The sequence below is a fragment of the Palaemon carinicauda genome, chromosome 8, assembly GCF_036898095.1.
Source record: "Palaemon carinicauda isolate YSFRI2023 chromosome 8, ASM3689809v2, whole genome shotgun sequence".
NCBI classification, from domain to species: domain Eukaryota; kingdom Metazoa; phylum Arthropoda; class Malacostraca; order Decapoda; family Palaemonidae; genus Palaemon; species Palaemon carinicauda.
In genome coordinates, this window is record NC_090732.1 from 138371402 (window position 1) to 138397480 (window position 26079).

Here is a 26079-nt window from a genome sequence, read left to right on the forward strand (position 1 = left end):
GAAGAAAAACATCACCTCTATGTTTTCTTGAGTATTATTATTATTATTACTTACTAAGCTACAACCATACAGTAGTTGGAAAAGCAGGATGCTATAAGCCCAGGGGCTCCAACAGGGAAAATAGCTCAGTGAGGAAAGGAAAATCAAATATCTTAAGAAGAGTAACAACAATAAATATCTCATATAAACTATAAAAACTTCAACAAAACAAGAGGTAGAGAAATAAGATAGGAGAGTGTGCTCGAGTGTACCCTCAAGCAAGAGAACTCTAACCCAAGACAGTGGAAGGCCATGGTACAGAGGCTATGGCACTACCCAAGACTAGAGAACAATGGTTTGATTTTGGAGTGTCCTTCTCCTAGAAGAGCTGCTTACCATAGCTAAAGAGTCTCTTCTACCCTTACCAAGAGGAAAGTGGCCACTGAACAATTACAGTGCAGTAACCTCTTGAGTGAAGAAGAATTATATGGTAATCTGTGTTGTTAGGTGTATGAGGACAGAGGAGAACATGTAAAGGATAGGCCAGACTATTCAGTGTGTGTGTAGGCAAAGGGAAAATGAACCGTAACCAGAGAGAAGGATCCAATGTTGTACTGTCTGGCCAGTCAAAAGACCCCATAACTCTCTAGCGGTAGTATCTCAACCGGTGGCTGGTGCCCTGGCCAACCTACTACCTATTACTTTTGTTTACATTTTCAATACATTTGCTTATCAAAAAATGAAATGTACTTTTACATTTTTCATCCTATTGACATTGAACATTTTCTAAATGTGTGAAATAATACTGATGTTTGATAAATGTCACTTCATAATTTTTATTTTGATAACTGCCCCTGCAAACAGTACCCCTGTTTTCTAGACATTATAGTATTTGAGCTTTCCAGTTCATCTTGTACTTTCATACAGTACTCTGTAGCTTTGGCTAAAGGAATCTTATCAAAATTGAAATGAAATTCTTCTACAGTGCCCATCATTTTTTCCTTTGACGTTATAAGTGGAACAATTGTGCATGTACCTAAAATATAATTAACTGGCACGAAAGATATTTGAAACAAACGGAAAATTTATGTATATTTGTATATTAGAAGATTTTACCTTTCTTAAAGCAGAAGGTAAAACTGGGACTTTTTTTGAATGTTTAAATCCCATTTGTGGATTTGACAAATTGGCATAATACCTACAAAATTTTATGGCATCAACTTGGGAATGATTAGATTTTAATAGCTTTGTCCTCAGTTTTACAACATGAAAAGACACTTAATCATATCTAAGCATAAAAACTCCATGAGTCATTTTGAACATTCATCTTTATTCAGGTGTTCAAATACTTAAGAGTGGCAGATCATTCTTTTGTTGTAACAAATTTTTAGATATTGGCACATGTAAAAAAAGATATATATGTAGTTTTTTTTTCATATTTCATAGACAGTGTTAGACTTAGATTTAAACCTCTATTGACTGTATTTAAATTCATTATGCACTGTATAGGTTCAGACATAAAAAAATTTGTATGGGTACTTTTATACCAAGTTACTATTGCCTTGAATTGTGTACTGTACATGATTCTTATTTTATACCACTGAGTAATGACTGATAAAGAGAGAATAAAGCATATATCTGTCAAATTCTTGCTCACTTTACAAATTGTAGTATTTTCACTTCTTTAATTTTCAACACTACACATAAATGGATACAAATTAAACTACTGTATTTCAGTATCTTTATGATTTTGATTGCTGCAGTTGTAAAACTTTAATCATGTCTTTATTAATGATGACAGATTCCCCAAGACATGCCAGTTGAATGTCATCCAACATTTAAGACGGCCCAGAGAGGAATGAAGCTACATATCAATGGCTTTTCATATACCCAAGAACGTAGTCGTGAATTTAGAGGTTATTGGCGATGCTCAAATAGAAGTTGCCCCGGACGTTGTGTTTTATTTGGATATGAAGTGGTCAAAGCTAGGAAACACTGTCATCACCCTCATCCAGAGGGTAAAACATCAAAAGGCATAATCATCAGAGCAAATGTAGAGCTTTAAAAATGAAGTTTTGAAATACTGATTATTCAAAATTCCTGTACATAAGTGTCTGTAGCCTTAAGCCAAATAAATATTTAAAAATAAATGCTTTATTCTGGTTTTTTGTATTTTTTCATTTGTTATAAGACCATGTTATTAGATCTAGTTTATATTTATTGCTCAAAATGGGAAGTAAGCCCCTGAATATATGCTACATTCCCCACATGACGACAACTCACAAGTGAAGACTGTAAGCTCATCACAATAATGGGGCCATACATCAGCATTTCGTTGAAGCGCATATCAAGAGACCTCCATTAAAGGACCTTAGCAGGGACACAAAAGTTGTTCAAGAGGACATTAGGCAACATGCCTCCAGAACTTATCCTGGACCCTTGGGAAGTAGTATTGTGGGATTCATTGAGTTAAGGTTTTACTCCAACACAAGATGTTTGGAACTCAACTGGAATTATGAAATTTTAAATATAAAACTTACCCGCTGGTTATATAAGAATGGCTGGCGTCCCTGACGCCAGCCATTCTTATATAATCAGCGGGTAAGTATATTAAAATATTTATCTTATTATGAAAATAACAATTTTATCAAATATTCAGATATCTTCATGAAATTTTGAGAAAAAATTTATTAAAATTTTCCTAATAGTCTTTATTTATTTTTTTTTAGATTTCTTCTAATAATCGTTTGTATAAATGCACTCTCCTTTGCAGTATTGCAGTATTTAAGGATAATGATTTCTTTGTAGTGATGTCCTAATGAAACCCATTACTGTAATTATAGGCTGTAACAGCTATCGGCAAAAGTTTGATAAATTGAGCAACATAGTAACAAATTTATTCTACCTACAAAGATCTAGCCCTAAAAACAAGAAAAGATACAGGAAACTAGAAAAGTCTTCCGCGAAGATAGTTGATACCACAATTGTTTTATCATTTCATGATAATTACCTAAGACAAAGGCTACAGTATTTCCCCAAGAGCTGATATCTATATTTACACATAGCATCCCTATTATTTATAGCAAAAGAAGTAAGCAGGTAATTTTTACACTTGGTATTACAATAGTGCTGTAATCTGAAAGATAATGCTCTCTCTCTCTCTCTCTCTCTCTCTCTCTCTCTCTCTCTCTCTCTCTCTCTCTCTCTCTCTCTCTCTCTCTCTCTCATATATATATATATATATATATATATATATATATATATATATATACATATATATTTAAACTTTCAAAAAGAAGAGATAAGCAAAGATGTTTGAAAAAGGAGTTTTCAATATTAAACTTACCCGATGATCATATAGCTGCAACTCTGTTGCCCGACAGAAAAAACCTACGGTCGGGATACGCCAGCGATCGCTATACAGGTGGGGGTGTACATCAACAGCGCCATCTGTCAAGTAGGTACTCAAGTACTCGATGTCAACAAAGAACCAATTTTTCCTCTGTCGTGCCACCGGCAAGACCTACTAAATACGCCGTTCCTAACTGGATTTGTTTTCACAACGATTTGGTGAAGTACACTATTCCAGTTTTGAGCTTTCGCTATGCAGGGGTTTTTTCTTCATTTCAAAACTTGAACTCGTTTTGGATAGATTTAATTATGGTGACGAAGAGAGTATGGACTCTCTTTCACTTTTAAATGGCCGACCCTTCCCTTAGACGGAAGTGTGTTTAGGTTTTTGGTAATTTTGCTTAACACGTTATAGATCCATTTATTTTATATCTCTCCGCCTTTTTAGGCCTCTTCGGTTAACTTTCCAATTATTATAAACTTACAAAAAATAAATTTTTATGTTTGTTTATATGCGACCTTTCCTAATAGTAGGCGGTCCTAACTTGGAACCGAAGTTAATTAACATTGAGCCCGTTATATCGTATTTAACCTTTAAAGAATTTAATACTTTTTTAATTTTAATGTTTTATGGAAGATTTTCTTTGATAGTCTCGTACTGTTTTCAAAGATGAACTAACGTTTAGTTTTTAGTCTCCGCAGTTGTTGACGTTCAGAACGTTCAACTTGCGCTCTATCGTTACGATAGAGAGAGAGTGTATCACGGTTTCACTTTGCAGTAAGAGTAAACCGATTCTAGCGTTTCGTTCATTCTTTCTTAGCTTAAATGGTTTAAATTCTAAATAAAGGAACTTTTTATTTGGGAAACCTTTCAGTTTTTTCCTTTAACAAATAACATGTTTTAACGATATATAATTGGGCTCTTCTCTCACGTGCTAAATCAAGAGAGAAGAGAGAGAGAGATAGAGACGGAGGGAGAGAGAGGAGAATAAACGTTTCGTTCAAGCGGGTAACGTTGTTCTCGTTTTTTCTCTCTTCTCCCTAGTCGCTGTAGGGGAAGAAGGTAAAACGTTTCTAGGGTTTTATTCTTGTTCCCAGGCTTTATGCGGTGAGAGATTGTAAACGTAGTTTATTTGATCTAGTGTTTAGTCTCTTTTCCAGCCACTGAATTCTTTATCTTTTTTTATGTTTTTCTGTTGCATTGTAAAACTGTTTTCTCAATTACTACCTTTTAATGAAGGATAGGATTGCGTGTTTCAGGTAGAAATCAGTTAAAGTTTCGATTTCAGTGAAATAAGTGCAAACAGAAAATCAAAAGTGATAAAGTGATATGCGCAAAGTGTTACAGTGTTGCGTCCGAGGGTTCGTCTGTTCGTGCCAGTTGTTCACCTAGTCCGGGACCTCTTACAAGCTCCCAAGCCCAGGGGAGAAGTAATGTCGAACGACTTATGGGTTCCACAGGCCTTGATCGACGAACAGACGTTTTTCCCTCCGTGGTTTCGGGCGTATCTACACACGTTTGCCGACGTGAGATCGCCCCACCCACACAAAGACGAGAGAGCCCATTTATTCCTCGTCTGCGGAAGAGGTTTCTCGTAAGAAACCATGGACCAAATCTTGCAGCTTTTAAGTGCAAGTCGGTCCCTTCCGCGCAAGTCCAACGGCCTAGGTGTAGCCACTGGGTCAGTTCGGACTCGCTGCAGTCATCCGACGACTGCACACCTCCCAGAGGCAAGGTGGTACCGCAACAGGCAGTAACTCCGTCTGTTGCCGCACCAGCTGTTTTAGACCCTCAGTCACAACGGACAGTAGCTCCGTCTGTTGCCGTTTTTTGTAGACCCTAAGTGGTCTTTACTACAGTCTATGCAGACTCAGTTAGCTGCGGTTATGCAGGAGTTTCGTGCGGAGAAGGTTGACACTGCTCTCGTTAGCCTACAACCTGCCACTGTTGTGCGCCCAGCTCACGCTGAGGCTGCCTGCTCCCACACTCCGGCTGGGAGAGCTCCACCTCCGATGCGCAATCGACCCTGCCAGACGCATGTTAACGTTAGCCGACGTGCGGCTCCCTCCGTTAACATGCGTGAGCTACCGCATCAGCAGTGGGAAGGTGGAGTCAAGCTGCCGTGTTTTGACGCGATGCGTTAGTTTCCGCAACCCACGGCAGTCCCCACCACGCACCACCACTCCGCTTTGGTTGTTGCCTGCTCCCACTCTCCGACTGCGGAGAAGGTTGACGATGCACCCGTTTGCCTACAACCTGCCACGGTTGTGCGCCCAGCATGGCTGCCTGCTCCCACACTCTTGTTGTGAGAGCTCCTCCACCCATGCGCTGTCGACCCTGCCAGACGCATGCTGACTCCCACAGACACACGGAGCACTCCGTTGCCGTGCGTGAGCTACCACAAGCTGCCGTGTTTTGACACGGTGTGTCAGCCTCCGCAACCCACTGTGGTTACCGCCACTCGCCCGCAGCAGACTAGTCAGTCAGGAGTTGAGGCTTCCCCACACAGCTTTGGTTGTTGCCAGCTCACAGACTGTCAAGCAGTTACATGACGTTGCCTTCTGGTCTGCTACTAATGCACCAGTGCTGTATGTCCTCACGCACCTGTTGTGGTTGACAGTTCAGTTTTTGACAGTTCACAGACTGTCAAGCAGTTACATAACGTTGCCTTCTGGTCTGCTGCTTTTGCACCAGTGAGACCCTCACTGAGATAACCTAGCTTTTCTCGGACATGGTTCCTGTAGATGAGAAAGTGCTGTTCTCCCTCCTTCTGATATTCCTTTGAGGACTCTGTCATTTGGAGAGGAGCCTTAAGCTGCTTAGCCTCCTATGGACTTTAATTAAAGCATAACAAGGCTTCCAGGGATGGTAAATGGTTCCGCTTCAGTCGCTAACCCCGTCTGTTGCCACACCTGCTCCCATAGACCCTAATGGGCTTTGTTGCAAGACATGCAGTCCAAGCTTGTGTCCTTATTAGAGGATTTTTTACGGAGAAGAACCTTCTAGCCAACAACCTTCCTACCGGTTGGTTGTACGCCCTGTTGACGCTGAGGTATCCTACTCACGTCCGCCAGTTGAGATGGTTCCTCCACCGGTGCGACCCAGTGTGGGCTGCCAGTCGCACGTTGACGTTAAGCGACTCTCGGAGGTGGTTGTGGACGTTCAGTGTGTCACTAGGAAGACGTTCAACAACCAGCAGAGGTGACTTGTTGTGACGCAGTGAGGCAACCTCAGCAACCCTGTAGGGGGTTGACTGCACAACCCAGACAGTCTAGACAGTTTCGGGTTGACGCTGTACTTCCTCGCGTCCCCATGGTTGACAGTTCACAGACTGTGCAGCAGTACCATGATCTTGTGTCCGGCTCCGTCACGCATCCACCAGTGCGACCGGATTCAGCGAGTCAGACGTTGCCCACTCCGTTGCCGTTTCCTCATCAGTTTCGGATGAGGAACCCTCTGATGAGGACATTGCTGAACAAGACGATCAACCCCCAGCCCTGCTATCCATCCAGGAGATGCTGAAGAAGGAACACTGCCCTGTCAGGCTGTGGATGAGTCTGGTTAGGACACTGTCATCCGTGGTTCAATTTGTGTCACTTGGAAGACTACAACTCCGTCCTCTTCTGTATCATCTAGCTTTTCACTGGAAAAGGACAAGACGCTAGAAGCGGTCTCGATCCCGGTTTCCGGAAAGATAAAGTCTGGTCTGACTTGGTGAAAGGACTTTATCAACCTTTGAAAGGGTCTTCCCCTGACTGTTCAGACTCCCAACCACGTTCTCTTCTCGGACGCATCGGACGTAGGCTGGGGTGCGACATTAGGCGGTAGGGAATGCTCGGGATTATGGAACTCGAGTCAAAGGACAATGCATTTCAACTGCAAGAAGCTTCTGGCAGTACGTCTGACCTGGAAAAGCTTCAGGTCTCTCCTTCAAGGCAAAGTGGTGGAGGTGAACACGGTCAACACCCTGCTTTGACGTACATCTCCAAGCAAGGAGGGACCTACTCTCTGACATGGTACGAGTTCGCAAGAGACCTCCTCTCCTGTTCAACAGGTCTAGACTTTTCACTAGTAACGAGGTTCATCCAAGGCAACTTGAATGTCATAGCAGATTGTCTCAGTAGGAAGGGACAAATAATTCCAACATATTGGACCCTCCACAAGGAGGTATGCAAGAGACTTTGGGCCACCTGGGGCCAGCCTACCATAGATCTCTTCGCAACCTCGATGACCAAGAGGCTCCCAATACTTTGCTCACCTATCCCGAACCCAGCAGTAGTTCATATAGATGCCTTTCTACTAGATTGGTCACATCTAGATCTATATGCATTCCCTCCGTTCTAAATTGTCAACAAGGTACTGCAGAAGTTCGCCTCTCACGAAGGGACAAAGTTGACGCTAGTTGCTTCCCTCTGGCCTGCGAGAGAATAACTCACCGAGGTACTTCGATGGCTAGTAGACGTTCCCAGAACACTTCCCCTAAGGGTGGACCTGCTACGTCTGCCACGCGTAAAGAAGGTACTCCAAGGCCTCCACGCTCTTCGTCTGACTGCCTTCAGAATATCGAAAGACTCTCGAGAACTAGAGGTTTTTCGAAGGAGGCAACCAGAGCGATTGCTAGAGCAAGGAGAACATCCACCCTTAGAGTCTACCAATCGAAGTGGGAAATCTTCCGAAACTGGTGCAAGTCAGTATCCGTATCCTCGACCAGTACCTCTGTAACTCAAATAGCTGACTTCCTCTTATATCTGAGGAAAGAACGATCTCTTTCAGCTCCCACTATCAAGGGTTACAGAAGCATGTTGGCATCAGTCTTCCGTCACAGAGGCTTAGATCTTTCCAACAATAAAGATCTACAGGACCTCCATTAGTCTTTTGAGACCACGAAGGAGCGTCGTTTGGTTACACCTGGTTGGAATTTAGACGTGGTTCTAAGATTCCTTATGTCAGACAGGTTCGAACCACTTCAATCAGCCTCCCTGAAAGATCTCACCTTTAAGACTCTTTTCCTGATATGCTTAACCACAGCTAAAAGAGTCAGTGAGATTCATGCCTTCAGCAAGAACATCGGATTCTCATCCGAAACGGCTACATGTTCTACAACTTGGTTTTCTAGCCAAACACGAGCTGCCTTCTCGGCCTTGACCAATATCGTTCGATATTCCAAACTTATCGTATGGTTGGAAATGAACTAGAAAGAGTATTATGTCCTGTAAGAGCTCTTAAGTTCTATTTTAAAAACCTTTACGAGGCCCGTCTGAAGCTTTATGGTGTTCAGTTAAGAATCCATCTTTGCCTATGTCAGAGAATTCTTTATCATATTTTATCAGACTGTTAATACGAGAAGCTCATTCCCTTCTGAATGAGGAAGACCAAGCTTGGCTGAAGGTAAGGACACACGAAGTTAGAGCTGTCACAACTTCCGTGGCCTTTAAACAAAATAGATCTCTGCAAAGTATATTCGACGCAACCTATTGGAAAAGCAAATCAGTGTTCGCGTCTTTTATCTTAAGAATGTCCAGTCTCTTTACGAGAACTGCTACACTCTGGGACCATTCGTAGCAACGAGTGCAGTAGTGGTGGGGGCTCCACCACTACAATTCCCTAATTCCAGAACCTTTTTAATCTTTCTCTTGAAATATTTTTGGGTTGTCCGGAAGGCTAAGAAGCCTTTCGCATCCTACTTGATTTGGCGGGTGGTCAAAATCATTTCTTGAGAAGCGCCTAGATTAGAGGTTTTGATGAGGACCTTTAGTATGGGTTGCAACCCTTCATACTTCAGCTCCTAGGAGTCGCTCAGCATCCTATGAGGATCGCGAGGCTCAGTAAGGAAGACGTACTTAAAAAGGCAGAGTAATTGTTCAAGTCGTCTTCCTTACCAGGTACTTATTTATTTTATGCTTGTTATTTTGAATAACTGCTAAAATGAAATACGGAATACTTAGCTCATAATAATGTCAACATGTAATGCTGGTCTCTACCCAACCCCCTGGGTGTGAATCAGCTATATGATCATCGGGTAAGTTTAATATTGAAAAATGTTATTTTCCTTAGTAAAATAAATTTTTGAATATACTTACCCGATGATCATAAATTAAAGGACCCACCCTTCCTCCCCAATAGAGACCCAGTGGACAGAGGAGAAAATTGGTTCTTTGTTGACATCGAGTACTTGAGTACCTACTTGACAGATGGCGCTGTTGATGTACACCCCCACCTGTATAGCGATCGCTGGCGTATCCCGACCGTAGGTTTTTTCTGTCGGGCAACAGAGTTGCAGCTATATGATCATCGGGTAAGTATATTCAAAAATTTATTTTACTAAGGAAAATAACATTTTAACAATAGTAAAACAGTAATACCTCAAAGATTGAACACCCCACTACAAGAACAATTCGTTGATCAGACAAAAATTTTAAAGCTTTTGCATCAGAGATCAAACAAAAATTAGGAGATTGAACAACTTGAAAGAATCTGTATGGACCATAAGAAAGGCAACAACCAGTTTACTCATAGCTCTTGCCCAGTTCAGACCCATGAAACATTGTTCCATTAAGATTTTTGTTAAATTGTTTAAGACTTTTTGTTTATTCATATGCCTTCAGTAGAGGAGGAGGGAAGGGATCCTGCCCCTAGTTCAAGGATAAAGGAAATGATGGAAATGGGAAGAATTACACAATTTTGTAGAAAAATATTAAGGTAATGTAAAAGCTAGCTGGGAAGGTAATTATTGTAATAATGTATCTAGTCATTTCAGAAGCATTTCAAAACAGGCAGGAACAATCCTTTCATTTTTTGAGTGAATCATAAAATCATAATTAGTGCTAGAAGGGCAGTTATCTAAATGTTTTATGGAAGGGGACTCCCCTTCCGAGCAATGCTAACACCTCGTTGCTTTCCACTCTAGCCAGAAAATTATCTTTCTACTAATAAAGTGAAGTTCATAGCATGTTTATACATACTGTATAGTACAGTAAACGGATATTGTAAACTTTGTGTAAAATAGGCCTTAATAGGAGCATCCTACAGTGTGGAACCAATTAATATTTCTATTAATTCTTATGGTGAAAATTAACTTTGTGTTCAAATACTGTTTTGGAACAAATCGTCTTAGATCTATGATTTACCTTGTATACTATACAGAGGAAAGGGAAATATGGAAGTTGAAAGACAGATTAATTGCTTAAGCTATTAAACTATTTGAGAAGGTGCAGAAAAAATGGTGTGTAGGGTTATCAGTAAGCCTTATTTGGTAGAGTGTAGGGGTTACAGATGGCTCTTTGCAGCATCCCTTTGAACCCTGGCTGCATACACTTTTCAGCTTTCTATTATGTAGAAACACATTTTATATAAATATATATGTGTGTGTGAGTAGAAATCACGAAAGCTGACATGTGATGTGCATAAAATATGTATTTTAGCCACAAAAGGAAAAATTAAAAGACTTGCATGGAGTTAGTACTTTCGTCCATTAGGGACATCAGCAGACTCGACAATGAGAATTCATATACAATGGCATTGTATTCATACAGGAGAAAGGAATCCTGCAGCCCTCAGTTTCTCGATAATTCCAGAAAAGTCAGATTTTAGACAAGAGGATAATCGTGAGTCAACGGAAAACAGATCATGGCTTAGATTTAAATTTTGACTTTTGCTACAGCCAATTAAAAAGGTTTCAACAATATTCCCTTTGGTATGGTCATTTGCATGGATTATTTTACTTATCTTTGACCAGCCAATTATATGACTAAATCCTGACCAATGTGAAACCAGGCATTATTAAGGGAACCCCTAGAGATACCCATCGGCTGTTTTATTCTGACTGAAAACTTTGGATCCTTGGCTGACAGGACAAGATTCAATCTGAACAAGGAATACTATCTACTCTATTATTATCAATTCTTCTTAATGAAATAATTTTTAAATTACAATTATATTTAAACACTACCTTAATATCGAGTTTATTCAAAAGGGGTAGGACATAAAAAACATTCATGAAATGACAAACAAAATACATTATTAATGCTTTCCTTTCTCTCTAATTGAACATTATAAAATGTTTTTGTAACTTTATTCATACAGTTTTCTAGAAAAGTTGGTATAATAGAAATTAGCAGCAATATCTTCAATTATAAGAACTCATCCTCTATGTCCTCAGGTCTGCATATTCTAATTGCTCTACAGTACAAAGAGGAAAAAGCAGAATACTTTATATTCATTTATGTATGAAAAGTTATTGGTAGGCTTTTTATGTATGGAAACCTTAAATTTATCTGCTTGTATAACTATCTAAATGTCTAAAAATGGGATACTGTTATTTTCTTAATTTTCTATAGTAAATTTTATGGATGGTACCCGTGAATTAATGATTGAAACAAAACCCTCAAAATTGAAATTTTCAATATTTAACTTAGCCGGTGATTATATAAGCTGCAACTCTGTTGCTCGACAGAAAACTCTACGTTAAAAATCCGCCAGCGATCGCTATACAGGTAGGGGGTGTACTTCAACAGCGCCATCTGTCGTGCAGGTACTCAGTACTCAATGTAAACAAAGAACTCAATTTTCTCTCTGTCGGGCTACCGGCAAGACCTACTAATTCGCTGTTGCTAACTGGATTTGTTTTCACAACTATTGGTGAAGTACACTATTCTAGTTTTGAGCTTTCGCTATGCAGGTGTTTTATCTTCATCTCAAAACTTGAACTCGTTTTGGATAGATTTAATTATGGTGACAAAGAGAGTATGGACTTTCTTTCACTTTTAAATGGCCGACCCTTCCCTTAGACGGAAGTGTGTTTAGGCTTTTAGTAATTATCTTATCACGTTATAGATTTTCCTCTATATATTTTATATCTCTCCGCCTTTATTAGGCCTCTTCGATTAACTTTCCATTTTTTATAAACATATAAAATAAATTTTAATGCTTTGTTTATATAGACCTTTCCTGAGAGTAGGCGGTCCTAACTTGGAAACCGAAGTTAATCAACATTGAGCCCTTTATATCGTCTTTAGCTTTTAAAGGTTTTAAAACTTTTTAAATGTAATATTTTATGAAAGAATTTCTTTGATAGTCTTCGTAGTGTTTTCAAAGATGAACTAACGTTTAGTTTTTTATGCTACGCAGTTGTTGACGTTCAGGACGTTCAACATGCGCTCTATTGTTACGATAGAGAGAGAGAGTATCACGGTTTCACTTTGCAGTAAGAGTAAATCGATTCTGACGTTTTGTTCATTCTTTCTTAGCTTAAATGTTTTAAATTCTAATTTAAAGGAACTTTTTATTTGAAAAACCTTTCAGTTTTTTCCTTTAGTCAAATAACATGTTTTTTTTGACGAAATATAATTGGGCTCTTCTCTTAGGTGCGAAATCAAGAGAGAAAGAGAGAGAGAGATAGAGACGGAGGGAGAGAGAGGAGAGAAAACGTTCCGTTCAAGCGGGTAACGTTGTTCTCGTGTTACTCTCGTCCCTAGTCTCTGTACGGGGAGGAAGGATAAAACGTTTTTAGGTTTTTATTCTCGTCCCCAGGCTATGTGCGGTGAGAGATTGAAAACGTAGTTATATGAACTAGTGTTTAGTCTCTTTCCCAGCCACTGTTTTTTCTTTTTATCTTAAAATATGTTTTCTGTTTTTTGCTGGTATTATGAGCTTGCATTATACGACTAATTTCGCAATTACTACCTTTTAATGAAGGGTAGAATTGCGTGTTTCAGGTAGAAATAAGTGCAAAACAATAAATCGAAGTGATAAAGTGATGTGCGCAAAGTGTTACAGTGTTGCGTCCGAGGCGCAAAGTGTTACAGTGTTGCGTCCGAGGGTTCGTCTGTTCGTGCCTGTCGTTCACCTAGTCCGGGACCTCTTGCAAGCTCCCAAGCCCAGGGGAGAAGTAATGTCAAAAGACTTATGGGTTCGAGAGGCCTTGACCAACGAACAGACGTTTTCCCTCTATGGTATCGGGCGTTTCTTACCAAGATCTCCCCTACCATAAGACGAGAGAGACGTTGTTTCTCCTCGCCATCCGTAGGCTTTTCGCATAAGAAACCTGTCACAAGGTTTCGAAGCCCTTAAGCGAAAGTCAGTCCTTTCAGGACAGGTCCAGAGTCCTGGTTACAGCCATTAGGACAGCTCTGACCCTATGCAGTCATCGGATAACTGCTCGCCGCCTAACAAAAGCGTAACACAGACTCCGAAAGTCTTTTTTTGTAGGCAAAGTGTTGCGGTCACAGACGTTACCCTCGTCTATTACCACAACCATTTCCGTTGATCCTTAAGGGGTTGTATGGCAAAACATGCAGTATATGCTTGCCTCCCTTATGGAAGACTATTCTGCCGATTAGTCCGTTGAGTCTAGCCGTTTATCTCATCGATATCCTGGCTTTCAGCCAACCTAACGTTCCTTTGTGCTTACTGTTGACGTTGGCGTAGCTTAGTCACGTCAGTCAGGTTGTTTAGAACCACACTCGATGCGGTCTCGTGTGGTTTTTCAGCCGCATTTGGACGTTAGGCCACTGGCTGATGCTCCTGTTGACGTTCTAGACGTTCACTAACAATCGGAGTTGACTTGTTTTGACGCTGTGCGTCAACCTCCGCATTCTAGAGTTGTTTTGACTGCTCAGTCTAGGCAGTCAAAGCAGTCTCGAGTGGACGCTGTACGTCCTCACGCACCTGTTGTGGTTGACAGTTCAGTTGTTGACAGTTCACAGTCTGTCAAGCAGTTACATGACGTTGCGTTCTGGTCCGCTACTAATGCACCAGTGAGAGACTCAGCTTTTATCGGACAAGGTTCCTGTAGATGAGGAAGTTGCTGTTCTCCCTCCTACTGATATTCCCTTGAGGACTCTGTCAGATGGAGAGGAGCCTTAAGCTGCTTAGCCTCCTATGGACTTTAATTAAATCATGATGATTTTTTTTAAGGATCTTCGTCCGGATCTTGTAACTGCTGCTCCTCGTTCGCCTAAACGTCAGAACTTACACTAGGCCTAGCTACTTCGAAGCCGTTGTTTTTAAGCTAGTGCTCTCTTGCTCTCCTAGAGAGCGTTACGTTGGCTAGGCGACTGGTTTTTCACCAGGAGGAGTTTGGGGGATACAGCCTTTGCTTTCCCTTCTTTTAAACTGGTTTATAGAGCGAGAGTCTGATATGACACGAGAGAAGTTCTCGGCTTGGGAGTTCATGCCTCTGCCCAGATAGACTTTTCAATTCTGGTAGACTCTCCCTGGCGCCTAGCCAGGAGACGCTCCAAGTTGTTTACAGGTCAACTTCTCAGCTGTTGTCGAGCCTTTGAAGTTTTGCTGTACTATTATGTCACGCATAACAAGGCTTTCAGGGATGGTAAACGGTTCCGCCTCAGTCGCTAACCCCGTCTGTTGCCACACCTGCGCCCGTAGACCCTAAATGGGCTTTGCTGCAAGACATGCAGTCCAAGCTTGCGTCCTTGATAGAGGACTTAAATGCGGAGAAGAACCTTCTGGCCAACAACCTTCCAACCGGTCGGTTGTGCGCCCTGTTGACGCTGAGGTAACCTACTCGCGTCTGCCAGTTGAGGTGGTTCCTCCACCGATGCGACCCAGTGTGGGTTGCCAGCCGCACGTTGATGTTAAGCGACGCTCGGAGGTGGTTGTTGACGTTCAGGACGTTCAACAACCAGCAGAGGTGACTTGTTGTGACGCAGTGCGTCAACCTCAGCAACCCGGTAGGGTGTTGACTGCACAACCCAGACGGTCTAGACAGTTTCGGGTTGACGCTGTGCTTCCTCGCGCACCCATGGTTGTTGACAGTTCACAGACTGTGCAGCAGTTCCATGATATTGCGTCCGGCTCCGTCACGCATCCACCAGTGCGACCGAATTCAGCGAGTCAGACGTTGCCCACTCCGTTGCCGTTTCCTCATCAGTTTCGGATGAGGAACCCTCTCATGAGGACGTTGCTGAACAAGACGATCAGCCCCCAGCCCTGCTATCCATCCAGAAGATGCTGAAGAAGGAACGCTGCTCAGTCAGGCTGTGGATGAGTCTGGTAGGGACGCTGTCATCCGTGGATCAATTTGTGTTACTAGGAAGACTACACCTCCGTCCTCTTCTATACCATCTAGCTTTTCACTGGAAAAAGGACAAGACGCTAGAAGCGGTCTCGATCCCGGTTTCCGAAAAGATAAAGTCTTGTCTGACTTGGTGAAAGGACTATATCAACCTAAGAGAGGGTCTTCCCCTGACTGTTCAGACTCCCAACCACGTTCTCTTCTCGGACGCATCGGACGTAGGCTGGGGTGCGACATTAGACGGTCGGGAATGCTCGGGAATATGGAACTCGAGTCAAAGGACAATGCATTTCAACTGCAAGGAGCTACTGGCAGTACGTCTGGCCTGGAAAAGCTTCAGGTCTCTCCTTCAAGGCAAAGTGGTGGAGGTGAACTCGGACAACACCACGGCTTTGGCGTACATCTCCAAGCAAGGAGGGACCTACTCTCTAACGTTGTACGAGATCGCAAGGGACCTCCTCACCTGGTCAAAAGGTCTAGACATATCACTAGTATCGAGGTTCATCCAAGGCAACTTGAATGTCATGGCAGATTGTCTCAGTCGGAAGGGACAAATAATTCCAACATAATGGACCCTCCACAAGGATGTATGCAAGAGACTTTGGGCCACCTGGGGCCAGCCAACCATAGATCTCTTCGCAACCTCGATGACCAAGAGGCTCCCAATATTTTGCTCACCAATCCCGGACCCAGCAGCAGTTCATATAGATGCCTTTCTCCTAGATTGGTCACATCTAGATCTATATGCATTCCCTCCGTTCAAGATTGTCAACAAGGTACTGCAGAAGTTCGCCTCTCACGAAGGGACAAGGTTGACGCTAGTTGCTTCCCTCTGGCCCGCGAGAGAATGGTTCACCGAGGTACTTCGATGGCTAGTAGACGTTCCCAGAACACTTCCCCTAAGGGTGGACCTTCTACGTCAGCCACACGTAAAGAAGGTACACCAAGGCCTCCACGCTCTTTGTCTGACTGCCTTCAGACTATCGAAAGACTCTCGAGAGCTAGAGGCTTTTCGAAGGAGGCAGCCAGAGCGATTGCTAGAGCAAGGAGAACATCCACCCTTAGAGTCTACCAATCGAAGTGGGAAATCTTCCGAAACTGGTGCAAGTCTGTATCCGTATCCTCGACCAGTACCTCTGTAACTCAAATAGCTGACTTTCTCTTATATCTGAGGAAAGAACGATCTCTTTCAGCTCCCACTATCAAGGGTTACAGAAGCATGTTGGCATCAGTCTTCCGTCACAGAGGCTTAGATCTTTCCAACAATAAAGATCTACAGGACCTCCTTAAGTCTTTTGAGACCACGAAGGAGCGTCGTTTGGTTACACCTGGTTGGAATTTAGACGTGGTACTAAGATTCCTTATGTCAGACAGGTTCGAACCGCTACAATCAGCCTCCCTGAAAGATCTCACCTTAAAGACACTTTTCCTGGTATGCTTAGCCACAGCTAAAAGAGTCAGTGAGATTCATGCCTTCAGCAAGAACATCGGATTCTCATCCGAAACGGCTACATGTTCTACAACTTGGTTTTCTAGCCAAAAACGAGCTGCCTTCTCGGCCTTGGCCAATATCGTTCGATATTCCAAACTTATCGTATGGTTGGAAATGAACTAGAAAGAGTCTTATGCCCTGTAAGAGCTCTTAAGTTCTATTTAAAACGAACTAAACCTTTACGAGGCCCGTCTGAAGCTTTATGGTGTTCAGTTAAGAAACCATCTTTGCCTATGTCAAAGAATGCTTTATCATATTTTATCAGACTGTTAATACGAGAAGCTCATTCCCATCTGAATGAGGAAGACCAAGCTTTGCTGAAGGTAAGGACACACGAAGTTAGAGCTGTCGCAACTTCCGTGGCCTTTAAACAAAATAGATCTCTGCAAAGTATAATCGACGCAACCTATTGGAAAAGCAAGTCAGTGTTCGCGTCTTTTTATCTTAAGAATGTCCAGTCTCTTTACGAGAACTGCTACACTCTGGGACCATTCGTAGCAACGAGTGCAGTAGTGGGTGAGGGCTCAACCACTACAATTCCCTAATTCCATAACCTTTTTAATCTTTCTCTTGAAATGTTTTATTATTGTTTTTGGGTTGTCCGGAAGGCTAAGAAGCCTTTCGCATCCTACTTGATTTGGCGGGTGGTCAAAGTCATTTCTTGAGAAGCGCCTAGATTAGAGGTTTTGATGAGGTCCTGTTGTATGGGTTGCAACCCTTGATACTTCAGCTCCTAGGGGTCGCTCAGCATCCTAAGAGGATCGCGAGGCTCCGTAAGGAAGACGTACTTAAAAAGGCAGAGTAATTGTTCAAGTCGACTTCCTTACCAGGTACTTATTTATTTTATGTTTGTTATTTTGAATAACTGCTAAAATGAAATAAAAAATCCTTAGCTCATAATAATGTAAACATTTATTGCTGGTCTCTACCCACCCCCCTGGGTGTGAATCAGCTTATATAATCACCGGCTAAGTTAAATATTGAAAAATGTTATTTTTATAATAAAATAAATTTTTGAATATACTTACCCGGTGATTATATATTAAAGGACCCTCCCTTCCTCCCCAATAGAGACGCAGTGGACCGAGGAGAAAATTGAGTTCTTTGTTTACATTGAGTACTGAGTACCTGCACGACAGATGGCGCTGTTGAAGTACACCCCCTACCTGTATAGCGATCGCTGGCGGATTTTTAACGTAGAGTTTTCTGTCGAGCAACAGAGTTGCAGCTTATATAATCACCGGGTAAGTATATTCAAAAATTTATTTTATTATAAAAATAACATTTTTCTTCTAGAATACATTGTCAACATAATGATACCAAACAATTTGTGAGTACCACACTGAGGGAATTAAACTAAATTAAAAAAAAACATATATATATATATATATATATATATATATATATATATATATATATATATATATATATATATACACAGTGAACCCTCGCTACTTCGCGGTTCGACCATCGCGGATACCACCACTTCGCGGGTTTTTTCCATAACCCATATATATACATATCGCGGATTTCCCGGAAATTTCGAAAATACCCCGATATCTGAAGACCCCAGATACGATATTTCGTTACCTGTAATTCCATTAATACTGTAATTAGTAATATCTGCTCTTACTGATTGTTCATTGCATTACATATGATATATAATTCAGCACAGAAAGAAATAAAACACGAAAAGAGAATGTGATCATACGATAATTCAGTACTGTATACAGTACGTAGTAAAATTAAATCGAACATGAAACGCAAATCAGATGCAGTCATACCATATTAGAATGGTGTAAGGCTGCTGATGGCTACTACTGTACTACAAATGTAATGGATGTGCTTCTTTTCCATGAATCTTTTGTATGTATACGTACGTAGTACTGCATCCAATAATATTCTTTGTTGCAAAAATCACATTTCGAATAAGCGTACGAGAGAGATAGAGAGAGACAGAGAGAGACACACATCCTACAGTACAACAAAAGCATAAAATAGCATGCGTAAAGCTATTATTATTATTGTTATTATTATTATTATTGTTGTTGTTGTTAATAAAATTATTATTGTTATTATTATTATCATTATTATTATTATTATTATTACTGTATTATCATTATTTATTATTATTATTATTAATACTGTATGTACAGTATACGCGGGGTATCTTGTACTTTGAATTGGTAACCTACGCATCATATAAGACGGGTTGTGATTGGTTCAAGCGCTGATAGATGACGAATCAGAACTCTAAGTTTTGTTATCTAGCCTGTGATTGGTGTTTTGCCCGCATCTCCAGCTTCCAGCCTCTGTTCGCGGCCACTTTCTCTTACGCCGTATCGCTGAGTAGACGTTGTTAAGTTTGTGAACTTTAATCTGTGCTGTGTGCGACTGTTTTAAGTTGAACTTTTAGTTGAACTTTCTGTTAAATCCTACTGTACAATGGCTCCCAAGCGTTCTGCTTCTACTAAGGCTGGTAGTGAGCCTAAACGCCACCGAAGGATGATGACGATTGCTGAGAAGGTGACGCTTCTCGATATATTGAAAGACGGTAGAAGTTTTGCGTCCCCAGCCCGCCATTTTGGAATCAACGAATCCACCGTTCGCTATATCAAGAAGGACGAGGCGAACATTAGAAAGACGGCTGCAATCACCTTTAGCAGATCAGCGAAGCGAGTCGTTACCACGCGTAATAAAACGATCGTACGCTTGGAAGGTGCTTTAGCTGTGTGGATTGCCGACTGCCGGAAGAAGAACATAGCCTTGGATACGAACACCATCCGAACAAAGGCTTTGAGCTTGTATGAGAATTTTGCTGCAAAGGAACCTCAAGACGACGACGGCAACCATGCTGAAGAAGATGATGATGCAGATGAACCTCAACCAGGGACATCCACTGATTCCCAGCCTCAGAAACAACATTTTTCCGCCAGCAAAGGATGGTTCACGAAGTTTCAGAAACGCTTCGCCCTGAAAAGCGTTTCCCTGCATGGCGAGGCTGCTTCGGCTGACACTGCCGCTGCTGAAACTTACGTGAACCAGACGTTCAAGAATATTATCGCCGAAGGTGGATACAAGCCAGAACAAGTCTTTAATATGGATGAGACCGGCTTGTTTTGGAAGAGAATGCCGTCGCGAACTTTCCTGTTCAAAGAGGAAGCCAAAGCCTCTGGCTTTAAAGCATTCAAGGATCGCGTTACCCTCGTGATGTGTGGCAATGCTGCTGGATTTTTGCTAAAGCCGGGGCTTATTTATAAGTCGAAAAATCCTCGCGCTTTGAAAAATAAAAACAAGAATCTCCTTCCCGTGTACTGGATGCATAATCCAAAAGCATGGATTACGAAGATGCTGACCTCCAACTGGTTCCACCAGTGTTTCATCCCGCAAGTCAATGAATATCTCGTAGAGAAGGGCTTGCCATTCAAGATCCTTCTCCTTATGGATAACGCTGGTGGACACGCAACTGACCTGTCGCGTGGGGGGGTTCAGGTTGAGTTCCTGCCACCCAACACCACGTCATTAATTCAACCGATGGACCAGGGGGTTATCAGGGTGTTCAAGGCCCTCTACACGAAGAATACCTTGGCGGACCTCGTTGCGTGTGTGGATGCTGCCCAAGATGATGAGGATGAAGATTTTAACTTGAAGGCGTACTGGCGGCAGTACACCATAGCCACGTGCCTGAAGAATATTCAGAAGGCACTGCAAGAGATAAAACCTGCAACCGTGAATGTGAGCTGGAAGAAGTTGTGGCCCCAGATTGTTTACGACGACGAGGGATTTACACCTGCTGAGATTCAACTCTCTGCAATACAGAAATCTGTGCAGTTGGCTGCCATAATTGGAGGTGACGGGTTTGGCGACATGATGACTGAAGACGTCGACGAGTTGTTGGACTGCCATTCCCAGTCGCTAACTGACGCAGACCTAGAAGACCTGATGAAATCGGCAAGCGAAGAAGAGAGTGAAACCCAGGAAGAGACCCAAGAAAATGTCGAAGAAACGGGCTTAACACTAGAACGGCTTGCCAAGTTCTGCAACCATATCAAGGAGGCGAAAGAAATGTTGCAAGAGTGGGACGAGGATATGGTTCGGTCTATGCAATTCTCCAACAAGGTCGATGACATCATGACTCCCTACAGGATGCTCTTAGAGCGAAAAAAGCAGCAGCGGCAGCAACTTCCGATCACAATGTTCTTCCAGCCTCGCAAAAAAGAGCCAGTTCCTCCTGCTAGTACGCCTTCGGAAGAAATTGAAGAAGTTGAAGAGGTGTCCCAGGAAAAGACACCTCCGTCTGAAGAGACGTAAAATACTATCATTGGCTGCACAGTAGAAGACATCATCAGCTTCATCATCATCATTTCTACTGTGCAGCAAATTCATCGCCATCATCATTCAAGTTTTTCTTGAACTTCTTTCGTGGTGAGTTCAGTAACAATCTTTATTTTTTACTTTAATATTCTAACATTTTAATATTTGTGCCTGTTTTATAGTTTAGTACTGTATGCATTAAGTTAAAGGGAAGGTTTTAAAAGTCTACATGTTGTAACCTATCATATTTTTTTTGTTTAAAATTTACATTTACGTACGTAAAACAATCTCTCTCTCTCTCTCTCTCTCTCTCTCTCTCTCGTAAATTGTTTTCCTGCTTTGCTACGTACAGTATGTACTGTATGATTTTATATAGATACGGTAAATTATATTTGTAATAACATATTTTGTAAATGCTTTTACTGTAAATATCATTATTTATCACTTTCATCATGCGCGTTAAATGCCTTCTTTGTTCTGAGCGTGGTTGTTTACTGAGCGTACAGTACTTTATGACGCCGTCGTTTCAGGCGGCGTCATATAGAAAAACATTTCATTTGGAAGTCCTAAGAAAAATTAAGTAAAACATTGGTAATAACAAAATCAACATACTGTATAATCAATATAATCGATGCAAAAACTAACCTATACATATATGTGTACACTAAATGAGTTTGTTTCTTCATTATGATCAGAGATGAACGTAAACAAAACATTGGTTGCCATTTTTTATCGTGCTTTTTAGCGTGTTTAGGAAACGCATGATATAAAATCGCCTTTAATATTTGTGCCTGTTTTAGTTTAGGGTACTGTAGTACATGCATTAAGTGTTCTGTACATTAAAGGGTAGTTTGTTAACAGTACTACGTACAAGGGAAGGTTTTAAAAGTCCGAATATACATGTTAAATAAATACGTAAATATGGTGTCACTACTTCGCGGATTTTCACTTATCGCGGCCGGGTCTGGAACCTATCTACCGCGATAAACGAGGGTTCACTTTATATATATATATATATTATATATATGTTGAGTAAAAGAGGGAGCATAAGTAGGTTGGCCAGGACACCAGCCACCTGTTGAAATACTACTGAGAGTTATTGGGTCCTTTGACTGACCAGACAGTAGTATTTTTACCCTCTCTGGTTACAGCTTATTTTCCCTTTGTCCTCGTACACCTATCAACACTGAAATTACCAAACAGTTCTTCACTCAAGGGATTAACTACTGCATTGTAATTATTCAGTGGCTACTTTCCTCAATGCAAGGGTAGAAAAGACTCTTTAGTCATGGTAAGCAGCTCTTCTAGGAGAACACTCCAAAATCAAACCATTGTTCTCTAGTCTTGGGTATTGCCATAGCCTCTGTTCCATGCTCTTCCACTGTCTTTGGGTAGTTTTCCAGCTTGAGGGTACTTTCGAGTGTACTATTCTAATTTATTTCTCTTCTACCTGTTTTTTAAAGTTTTTAAAGTGTGTGTGTATGTGTGTGTATATATATATATATATATATATATATATATATATATATATATATATATATATATATATATATATGTGTGTGTGTGTGTGTGTGTGTGTGTGAAAAATATATTTTAATGTTGTTACTGTTCGTAAAATATTTTATTCTAATTGCTAATTACTTCTCTTGTAGCTTAATTATTTCCTTATTTCCTTTCCTTACTGGGCTATTTTCCCTGTTGGAGCCCTTCAGCTTATCGCATAATAATACCAAGAACTTGTTCATAGTAATCTCCATTAAAACTAAATTTACACCAACAAGTTACATTAAACTATACTACTCTGTGGTTATATGTTAAGTTAAGCTTTTGTAATTTGTCACAATGATCAATTGAATTTATTATAGTAGAGGTTTAAATAGATCCTAAAATCAGGGAAAGTAATTTGACCTAATAGTTTGATAATTTATAATTAATAGATCCGGTTGTACTAATGATTGGTCTTAATGGATTTCCTGTTTTGTGGGTTATAATTAAACCACATAAATAAGGCAAAGATGATCCATGAGAAGTAAAAGAATTAGTTGAGGATTTTTCTTGCTTCAGAATAGATTTTATGTTTTTGTTAAAAAATTTTATGACATCATCTAGGAGATTAACTCTTAATTTCCTATAGGTAGAAACATCTGATAACAATAACTACATTTTTTATTAATACAGAATATGGTTTTGTTCATGATAACTAATACATTAGCTTTGCCTGCTTTTGTTATATGCAAGTCAGGTTCATTTTTAATCATTTTAAGTTTGTTGAAAAAGCAGAGGGAAACCTGAATATATTATCGATTTATAAATGTCAATGCTGCATTGGGGGAATTTTCTTACTTTTTTTTCTAATTTTATTAATGCAGAAAAAATATTTAGATGGTCAAGTTTTATATTTACATGAATGATAAACCATAACCCAAAGCCTGTTCCACTTCACTAGATATAGGTTTAGCAGACAAATTTACAACAGTTATCCTGAAAACCGTTCCAATCGGTTGCCTGTATCAGTCAAATCAATTTATCTTCTAGATGAACAATCAAAACCTGCAATTTCCCTCTAAGGCGGGAGTAGATGACATGCAACAAAATCGTTTTCCAGTTATGAGGAACATCTCGCCTAAAATAATGTGTTGCCTTGCGTAAATTCTTGAATTGCAGTTGTTCTTTCCTTATTGCAGTTTCCAGGTGGTTTTTCAGGGAAAAGACACTAAAATCACTGAATAGATACTCTATCTCATTTCTTAGTCGAGCTGGGGATAACGACTTATGGATCACATGTTCCTCTAATCAACAATGAAGAAATTCTTATCAAACTCTAATAAAGTAGGTTTCATCAAGGAGTTCTGAAAGTCCTTTAAGAGATAAGGAAGAAGGGAAACAAGATGCACAAATTACGGGTGGCTTCCATTATGTGTAGAAATCACAAAAGCAGACATGTGATGAGCATATTACACATACACACACACATATATATATATATATATATATATATATATATATATATATATATATATATATATATATATATATATATATATATACAGTATATATATATATATATATATATATATATATATATATATATGTGTGTGTGTATATATATATATATATATATATATATATATATATATATATATATATATATATATATATATAGTGCGTAGAACAGTTGGAGATGGTGAAGAATGATTGGACTGGATTGTTAATAGGAAATTAACAGACTTAGAGCATACTGATGATAAAGGGATTTTGACGAAGGAAAAATCTATTTCTGGGCGAGAGACCTGTGCCGCCCAGTGAAATGCTCCTAAAGCACCATTTCTAAGGAATATAACTGCTAAAATATTACCAGAGAAAAAATGCATAGCAATGCTAGGTTGAACTAGCTCGCTCACCTATTGGTGTCGGTATAATCTAGGGCGTAATATAATATGACCAGAGGTCTCGTACCATTTAGATAACTCCTCTTCAAAATCCCTCAATAGTGAGGTGCGGATCAACCTCCCCTGCTACGCAGACAGATGATGAGAACGGAATATGCAATGGAAGATGGCACATCATTTGAAGGAGAAATTATAAATGATGTAGAATCGTTTAAATATTTGGGATCTATGATCTCCAATACAGGGTCATTAGAATTGAAAAGATTGAAGTAAGCAAACCAAACAATGGCTAGGTTAACTAAAATTTGGAAATCAAATTGCCTGAAATTAAATATAAAAAACAAACTATATATCAGTTTAGTCAGATCTGATCTGTAACTGTATGGACAAGTGTCGTGGTATAGCAATGAAACAATCTCCAAAAGGTTTAACAGATTTGAGAAGAGAGCCCTCAGAAGAATACTAGGAATTCAAGGGCAGGACTGGATTAGAAGTGAAACTATAATAGAGATTATTCAAGTGCCATATGTGGATGAAATCAGGGTGAGTGGTAGATAAAGATGATTTGGGCATGCTCTTCGCACTCCCCAAGAGAAATTGGCTCACCAACTGTTTAACTGGGCTCCACGAAGCAAAAATCTGACAGAAGCCCTTTGCGTCAATAAGCGTAGGAGGGGATGATATATATAATATATATATACATATATATATATATATATATATATATATATATATATATATATGTGAACAATTGGGTTCTTATATATGAAGAAAATAAGAAGTTTTGGAAAGAAGTGAAGAGAGTAAGGAAGGCTGGTTCAAGAATTGAAGAGGTAGTGAAAGCTGGAAATGGAAGGTTGTTAAATGGAGAGGAGGCAAGGAAAAGGTGGGCAGAATATTTTAAAAGTTTACTGAATGTTGAGGATAATATGGAGGAAGATATAATTGCTGTTGCAGGTGATGGGAAATCAGAATGAGAGAGAGATTACAATAGAGGAAGTGAGGAGAGCACTAGATGAAACGAGAGTAGGAAAAGCATCAGGTATGGATGGTGTGAGAGCTGAGATGTTGAAGGAAGGGGGTGTGACTATACTTGAATGGTTGGTGAGATTGTTTAATATGTGTTTTTTGTTGTTAATGGTACCAGTAGATTGGGTTTGTGCATGTATTTTACCACTATACAAGGGTATGGGAGATGTGCATATGTGTTGTAATTCAAGGGGTATTAGTTTGTTGAGTGTAGTTGGAAAAATGTATGGTAGAGTGCTGATTAATAGGATTAGGGATAAAACAGAGAATGCAATCTTAGAAGTACAGGGTGGTTTTAGAAGAGGTAGGGGTTGTATGAATCAGATTTGCGAGAAATATTTAGCAAAAGGTAAGGTGGTGTATGTTGCGTTTATGGATTTGGAGAAAGCGTATGATAGAGTTGATAGGGAAGCAATGTGGAATGTGATGAGGTTATATGGAGTTGGTGGAAGGTTGTTGCAAGCAGTGAAAAGTTTCTACAAAGGTAATA

At 40.3% G+C, this 26079-nt stretch overlaps 1 protein-coding gene across 9 annotated transcripts in view; it reads left to right on the forward strand.

Annotated features, from left to right (window-relative positions):
• The window catches only part of LOC137645970 (protein bric-a-brac 2-like), a 284612-nt gene that overhangs the window by 208064 nt on the left and 50469 nt on the right, over positions 1 to 26079 (forward strand). The window contains exon 5 of one of the 9 annotated variants that reach the window (XM_068379051.1): positions 1781 to 2122. The exons of 7 other annotated variants lie outside the window; for them this stretch is intronic. In XM_068379051.1, coding sequence (XP_068235152.1) covers positions 1781 to 2044 — 264 coding nt within the window. In that variant the 3' untranslated portion in view covers positions 2045 to 2122. Of the gene's footprint in view, positions 1 to 1780; positions 2123 to 26079 lie in introns of those variants that run through there. One more of the 9 variants, XM_068379062.1, reaches the window with a different exon arrangement.